Raw genomic sequence first — 7,386 nt, 5'->3', positions numbered from 1 at the left:
TGTACAAGGTGGGCCCACCGACGTATGGCCTTCTTAAAATAATCAGCCGGCCACCAGGTCATCTGTACACGTGCCATGTGTTGCACGTGTGCCGCCTGTCAAGCTCTGCGTGGACAACTGTGCATGGTACACCAACAGGTTGTGCCGTACTACGAAGATCCGTACCACAAAAACGATGGGCCCACAAAAGAATCACCCATCTCGAATAAAGGAGGTGGGCCATACCCATGTGCTGCGTCAGCCTGTCAGTCGAGAGTCGGTTTCTGCAGTGACCCTCGTCGTTCCTAGAAAAGCTGTGGGCCCCACCGTGATGTATGTGATTTATCCACGTCTTGCCCCTGATTTTAGGGCATGAGCCCAAAGAGGAGGCAGATCCAGACCTCAGGTGAGTCCTGCTCTTGCTCCAGTGGTGAAATCCCACTAAGGCGTGAGTGTGTGGTGGTGTGTGTGTGGGTGTGTTTGAACAAAAAATAAATAAATAAATAAAAATTCAGGCCTCAGGTGGACCACGCTGTAGTAAACGGTGGTGATTGAATGCCTACCGTTAAAATAAATTTTGGGGTCCCTTCTTCCCGTTCTGTGTGACCTCATAAACATTACAGTGGGCCTCAAGAAGTTTTTACCGGTGGACATTCAATGACCACTCTTTCCTATGCTGTGGTCCACCTGAGGTATGGATCTGCCTTATTTTTTGGCTGACTCCCTAAAATGATCCGTAAAAATGAATGGACGGCGTGGATAAAACATATACATTATGGTGGGGCCCACAGATTTTTCCAGTACGGTACTGAATGCGTAAGTACGAACAAGTGTACCGGAGAGTTCAGTACGGAATCCGAGTCCCGTCAGTCGTCCACTGGTAGCAACGACCAGCCCGTGATCCTACAGTGGGGCCCACCGTTTCGATGGTACGGACGTCCCACGTGTAGATGATCAGTTCTCTTCTAGAAGCCCGAGCATTTTGCCGTAGAAGCCGGCAGTGGAGGACACTCTCTGAGTCAAATCCGACCGTTGAAAACAGCCGTGTGTCCGGGGTCTCGTCCAGTCATCAGGCAAATGACAGTGCAGTGAAAAAAAATAGGGAAATACAAATACATAGTAACTCGCGTCATTTTTTTTTTTTACCCATACGGAAAAGGTATGTTTTCCTATTTTCGGCAAAAAAGAGAAAGACATAACAACAGATTCCTCCTCATTTTACGACATTGAAACTGGAAACCACCAGCAAATCCAAAAAAAAACCTGCCTTAATATCAGGAGCTGATGCTGCCCCACTTCAGATGTGGCAGAATCCTGGCCTTTCAACCACAGACCATCGCTGTCCGCCACGGACGCCAATTGCTTCTGCCCTTCCCAACTGAAGTTCCTGTAGGCGTGATGCGCGCCGATATGTAAGAAATCCAATCCGTCCATCAGTTTCCCCAACACCCAAAATCCAAATGGACCACACGACAGCCCAACCGTTGAAACTTTCTAGGGGCCGGCCACCATGATGTTTATATGCCATTCAAACCGTTCGTAAGGTTATTTCTGTCATGTGGCCCACTTGAGCATTGGATCTAGCACGTACATCACAGTGGGCCCCACAGCTTACGTCTCCAGAAACTTCTTGTTGGCCTCTCCACCAAGAAGGATACATGCATGAACAGTTTTTTACGATTGTATTGACATTTACACCCTCCCTTTCCCATGCATGCATCCCCTTTCACCCCTCCTTGGCATTAGGGCAATCCAACTAATATATTAATAGCTCACTATCATTTTAAAAATGGTGGTGACTCATCCAGGTCATCCAAATATTAACCGTCTAATTAATAGCTATCAAATGGATGGTTGAAATTAAAGTGATGGGTGACAGATGGTTACTTTTCATCTCTTCGATCTACAGCTGAGTCAGCAATTTCTATGGCATGGGTTGTCATACAGCAATTTTTAAAGTGGTGGTAAACTATCAGGACTAAGAATTCTAACCCGTTGGTATTCTAGAACAGGGAGTATTATTTCATCATCTACAGCCAGCCTAGCTTACGCTACTAACTGTTGCATATGCCGACGTGGCACGTGCGTACCCCACCATGAAGATCGCCGGGTGCAAAAATAAGGGCAGTCCAATCATCAGGTGGGCCACTCTACCCCAAAACAATGGATTGTTCACATGACTGCGGTTGTCTGATTCAACGTACAAACGTGGCCCAACCGATGATTGAAGTCGCGTGATTTCCGGAAGATGTGATCTTTCAAGTGGGCCCCACCCTTTTCATGGTCTGGATGATATGAATACTTCAGAATTTTGCACGTGTGAGCATGAAAGAAAAGCCAAATAGTGTAAGTATCTTTTTCATTAATTTCATTTTCAAATATTATAAAAAATAAAATAAAATAAAATAAAGAAGATATTTCCCAATTTTTTTCAAATTGAATTTCATAAAAAAATAATTTTTTTTCCTCAGCATAAATTAACATGCAAGAAATGGCACAAACAAAGAATTATTACTACTAACAAACAAATTCCCCTATACAATAATCTGTCTCTTTTGGTCCTTTGGACCAATAAATATGAACTTTCAACCCCCAAAAACTGACAAAAATTTAAAAAAAGACACACATACAAAAAAGAAAAAGAAAAATAGTAGAACACTAAATTGAAAGGTCTTCTTCTTGCATTATCTGAAAGGGGGATTTTAGGCACTCAACTCCTGCAACTCAATCACAAAGCAACAAACTGGACTGACTACTTAAAAAAGTGGGGGGCTAAAATTCAAAAAGGAAGGGTTGGAAAAACAATCACTCTTGGAAGAAAATCCCCAGTAACAAAAGGTTGGAAAATGTAAATAAATAAAGTAAGAAAGGAAAGAAAGTGATGGACTACCTTAATTTTCAGTCATCTACTGAGAATTGGTTTGGTGATCCTCTCCACTATCTGCTCCTCCTTGCTGCTGATGGGAATGATCCAACGGTTGATTTTGCTCTGAGCTCATATTCAATCCCCCTCTGTTGTAAGCATTGAGGGCGGCCAGCATTCCAAGATTCGTCTCGGAGATGCCTGATATCCCCAGCCCTAGGTGTTGAGGGGCTGCTGCTGCAGCAGCGGCGGCAACCGTCGGCTGCTGCAGTAGCATCGAGGTGAGTGGAACGGTCCCGACGCGGCCGCCCTGGAATTCGACTCCGGTCGGTATGTTGATTCTCTGCATGAATTGCAGAGGGGCTTGCAACGTGCTTCCTGCTGCGGTTTGGATTGATGTACGGTACTGCCCAGCCGCAGTTGGGAACGTCCAGATCGGTGGCTCAGATGGCCCAGCAGCGGCGGCGGCAACTGTTGGAGCGGTGGCGCCTGCGGTGACAGGCAACATCCAAAAAGTACCGCCGCCTCCGCTGCTTGGAGCTGGGGCTGCAACAGCCCACATCGCTGCTGCAGGCATCATGTTCGATGGACGGAGTAGACCTGCAGCGGCGAGGGGTTCTTGCTGCGGTTGTCGCTGTTGCTGCTGCAGCTGCAGTCCAGTTATTAAGGGTTTTGTAGCGGAGGGAGAAGATGCGGGACCTCCGCTGCCTTCTGCTTGATTCAGCTGTGGCTGTTCTTCTTTGAAGAGATCTTCTCTGAAGCGTTTCCTCATATAGTTGTCGGCAGATTCCGCTCCCTCTCCTTGGGCTGAAAGCCCTCCCATCTGATCTGCGGAAAGGATCAGATGGTGGTGAGGGTGCGGATGCCCTTGCTGAAACCCTAACATAGCGGAATCGAGGCTCGTCATCAACCTCCGGCCGGCCTCGCCTCTGTGATCATCATAGTCCGTACGAGTATGGTGGGGAGCGAGGGCGAGGGCGGCGCCATGGAAGGTATGAGGCGCTACCTTCGAATGCGGCGCCGAGAGGCTGGACCCACTACTTCGGAGAGAGACGTTGAGAGAGGAGAAATTGGCAGGGATGGTTCCAGTTCCGGTAGCCGCGATGATGGCCGGCTCTGATTGTTGAAGCAGCCATTCGATCGTCTCTCCGTCGGATTTATGACCTAATTCCCGCGTAAGCTGGAAGACTCGAGCCGCGCAGGTGGCCGGCATACGGATGCGACGCCCACGGCCATCTACCTTCGTATGGCGGTCCTTTGATGATCTCTTGGTGGCGACAGCTAGCTTACGGTTCGCATCTGATTTTGTGGCGATTGCGAGGCTTGCGTCTACGGATGGCTGGATGGAGCCCATGAATGGGCCAGGTCCAGATATCTCTTTGGTGAAAGGGACCAGCTGGGAAGAAGATGGGCCAGGGCCACTACCCACATCCTGCTGGTCTGAAGAAGAGGAATTACTCTTGCTGCTCTGATTACTCTTGCTATTGTTGTTGTTGTTGATGTTTGGTGAAATTCCTCCTCTTCCATGTTGCTCTGTCTGTTCCATCTCCCCCTTTGAAGAAATATTTTCAGTCTCCTTTTCTTGTTTTCATCACCCCATTTTCTCAGAAAAAAAAGATAGATTTTTTGAGAAATTGAGAGAGCTTAGAAGGAAAAAAAAAAGAAAAAAAAAAAAAATGAAAAGAAAAAATGAAAATGAAAAATCTCTTTTGGGTTTTTCGTCCACACACGTGCAAGCAGACCTGATGGTGGGGATTGTCTTCTGATTGACTGCTGTTGTCTCTCTGAGTGTGAGAGAGGGGAGGGGATGTAGGGAAGGGAAGGAGTTGTGGTGGGGTGGAGTGCGTAGGTTTATGTCCTCTTTTCCTCGGGTCCGAATGGTGGGGCCTGTAAAAGCTAGCAGTAGCCCGCTCGTGGGGCCTCGGAAGGAATGTTAAACGGTCCTCCCTTTGCATTTTTTTGCATAAGCAAAAAGAAAATTAAAGAAGTTTCCCGTTTCACCCTCTCTTGTTTTTTTACCACTTTCACTTTTACTGCGAGTTAGGTGTGAGTACTGTGACTAAAATGTCTCTTAACAAAGGCCGTTGAGTTTGTGGTCCCGACTGTTTATTTGTTCCTCTGTGAGTGTTTTCCTTACTAGCCGTCCATTCTCTAGGCGCCAACTGAGATGTTTGATCAATCCGTAACTGTGATAGGGTCGAGCCATATACTATCTAGGGTGAGATATGTGATTTGAATGGTCTAGATTGACTTGTGTTTCTAATAGGTGGGGTATGCATGAGTACAAAGATATATACTTTCGAGGAGTACTTTATAATTCTTTCTCTCCTTCTCGATATTGATGATGACGATAATCAAGTGCAACCACCCATCTCTCTCCCTTGGCTGCAGTGAAAACAGACAACCGATTTTACAGTTGCAGACAAAAGAAAAGTGCAGAAAACAAGCTCTTAATTTGCTTGGGTACACATGCATGCACACACGGTCATTGCACGTGTTCGCATAGTAAAACGCAAATCCAACCGTTCAAATTCTAGGTACCACTTTGGATTAAAACCCCAAACAGAATCAGATCGATTGGATAATCCTAACCTTAATTTAAAATAAACATGTCATCGTCCATTTGATGTTCGTCCATCTTTCCAAATAAATTTCTTTTATTATTAATCATCCACAGCCTTCCCTACGAACTCAACGGTACAGATCGATTTAAATCTATGATACATGAAAATTACTCACATACAACCTTATGTAAATCCATACTCCCTCATCTTACAAAACCACACCCTACAGACCTTAAAACTCACACAGCTCCTTGTTTTCAAAACCTATCTTTTATAGAAGCTCACCCATGAATTGCAATCAGCCAAGCCAATCAAAGGTGCCTGTGAAACCCTAAAACACATCAAAGAAAGAGTCCTGAAAGATCCATACACCTCTATTTCTTTGACTCTCTCTCCCTCTCTCTCAGACATCAGAAACCACCGCACCGGTAATAGTAAAAGAGAAGAACAGTGCTACCATTCCAGAGAGGTGTAAGCAGCCAGACAATGCAGGTAAGGGTCAGATAAGCATCTAATGCAGTGGACAGCTCATCCCAACACACCATTTTAAAATAAAAATATATATATTATTGAGAAAATAATAATATAATAATTCAATATTCATCGGCCAGTCAACTCCACCTAGCCCCACTTTCTCTTTTATATTATCACCATGTATATGAAATCCTCTCCAACCCACACCTTTATCTACCAATAATCAAATAGGAGTGGGTCCAATGATCCGCGGGACATTGAAGATTTGTAGCCCGCGGGCCACCCAAGAATTTTTGGTGTGTTCTGCAGTGGATGGTCCAATGTGCATAATCATATAGGATGAGCTGTTAAAAAATTAAGAAATTGGGTGAAATCTTATTGATGATGCCTAGGCATTTAGAAATTACTTAGAAATTGCATGGGTGTCGTATAAGTAATCAAATCAAACCATCAAAATTATGGTACAAAGCATAGGTGTCACATGGACAAAAAATATAGCTTATTTGATTATCTAATTATTGGGCGAAAGTAAAAAATATTCAATTATTCTATTTTGACAAATAAGTGCCCATGAATGATAGGTTAGGATTGTTTGTCCAGTTGCGTCCTCTCAACATATCCTCGTGCAATACTAATGGAAAGCCGATTTTCTTGAGTGCGTGGTGCATCAGGAACCTAGATCATGTACATATATAGAAGGAGAGGTCTCCCCATCATTCAGTATCTCTCTCTGTTTCCAACATGTCTACACTCCTTTCTAAGGTGGAAACCTTAGGTCTTGTTTGGGAGCATGGATTTGGAACCCCTTGGATTCAGTACCCCCTGGATTTGAAACTCTCTCGGTTACTTTAGCGTGCCAAACATACCAGGAGATTTGAAATCCTCTCATGGATAATACTTTTAATAATTCGGTTCACTGAGATTATCACAATGGGACCAATTTTTGAAGTAAAGTAGTACCAGGCATGATCATTAAATACAAGTACTCCTGATGACATGTATAGTCATACCCTGAGTATGTAGTATGAAAATTATATGCCAATTACGGTCATGATGCTAATTTCCAACAATACCTTTAATAATTTAGTCTATTGAGATTCTTAAAATGAGACTATTTGTCGGAGTGGCATCGGGCATGATCATCAAATACAAGTACTTCCAATGATATGGATCGTCATATCATGGGAATGTAGTATGGAAATTACCTGCCAATTATGGTCATACATGCTAATTTTCAAGTGGTCCTTGCATCTTTTCCAAGAGATACCTTATGCCTCAAATGAAATTCAAACTATTCTATTCATTCACTTTATGCATGCATATTGAATGAAAATGATAAACAAAAAATACAAAGTCGTAAAACCAAATATATCAATTAAACTTCAACAAAATTAAAATGTGTGAACAATTGTAATGTCTTTTTATATAAACTCCCACTAATGCAATACCCTATAAGAGGTAATACTTTTATTAATGGGTCCATAGTGACAACAAATACCCTAACAA

General features: G+C 43.8%; 1 protein-coding gene across 2 annotated transcripts; it reads right to left on the bottom strand.

Moving 5' to 3' along the window:
• Positions 1–1,092: 1,092 nt before the first annotated feature.
• Positions 1,093–4,708, bottom strand: LOC131234506 (transcription factor TCP8-like). 2 transcript variants are annotated; one of them, XM_058231440.1, is made up of 2 exons: positions 2,870–4,708; positions 1,093–1,366 (listed from the first exon to the last, which is right to left on the bottom strand). In XM_058231440.1, the coding sequence occupies exon 1, from the start codon at positions 4,386–4,388 to the stop codon at positions 2,886–2,888; it is 1,503 nt and encodes a 500-aa protein (XP_058087423.1). In that variant the 5' UTR covers positions 4,389–4,708; the 3' UTR covers positions 1,093–1,366; positions 2,870–2,885. The 2 variants fall into 2 exon arrangements, with proteins under 2 accessions (XP_058087423.1, XP_058087422.1); XM_058231439.1 differs by lacking the exon at positions 1,093–1,366 and adding an exon at positions 2,472–2,696.
• Positions 4,709–7,386: the final 2,678 nt, after the last annotated feature.

Source organism: Magnolia sinica, chromosome 19 (genome assembly GCF_029962835.1).
Source record: "Magnolia sinica isolate HGM2019 chromosome 19, MsV1, whole genome shotgun sequence".
NCBI classification, from domain to species: Eukaryota; Viridiplantae; Streptophyta; class Magnoliopsida; order Magnoliales; family Magnoliaceae; genus Magnolia; species Magnolia sinica.
This window is presented reverse-complemented; position numbering and strand designations above follow the sequence as displayed.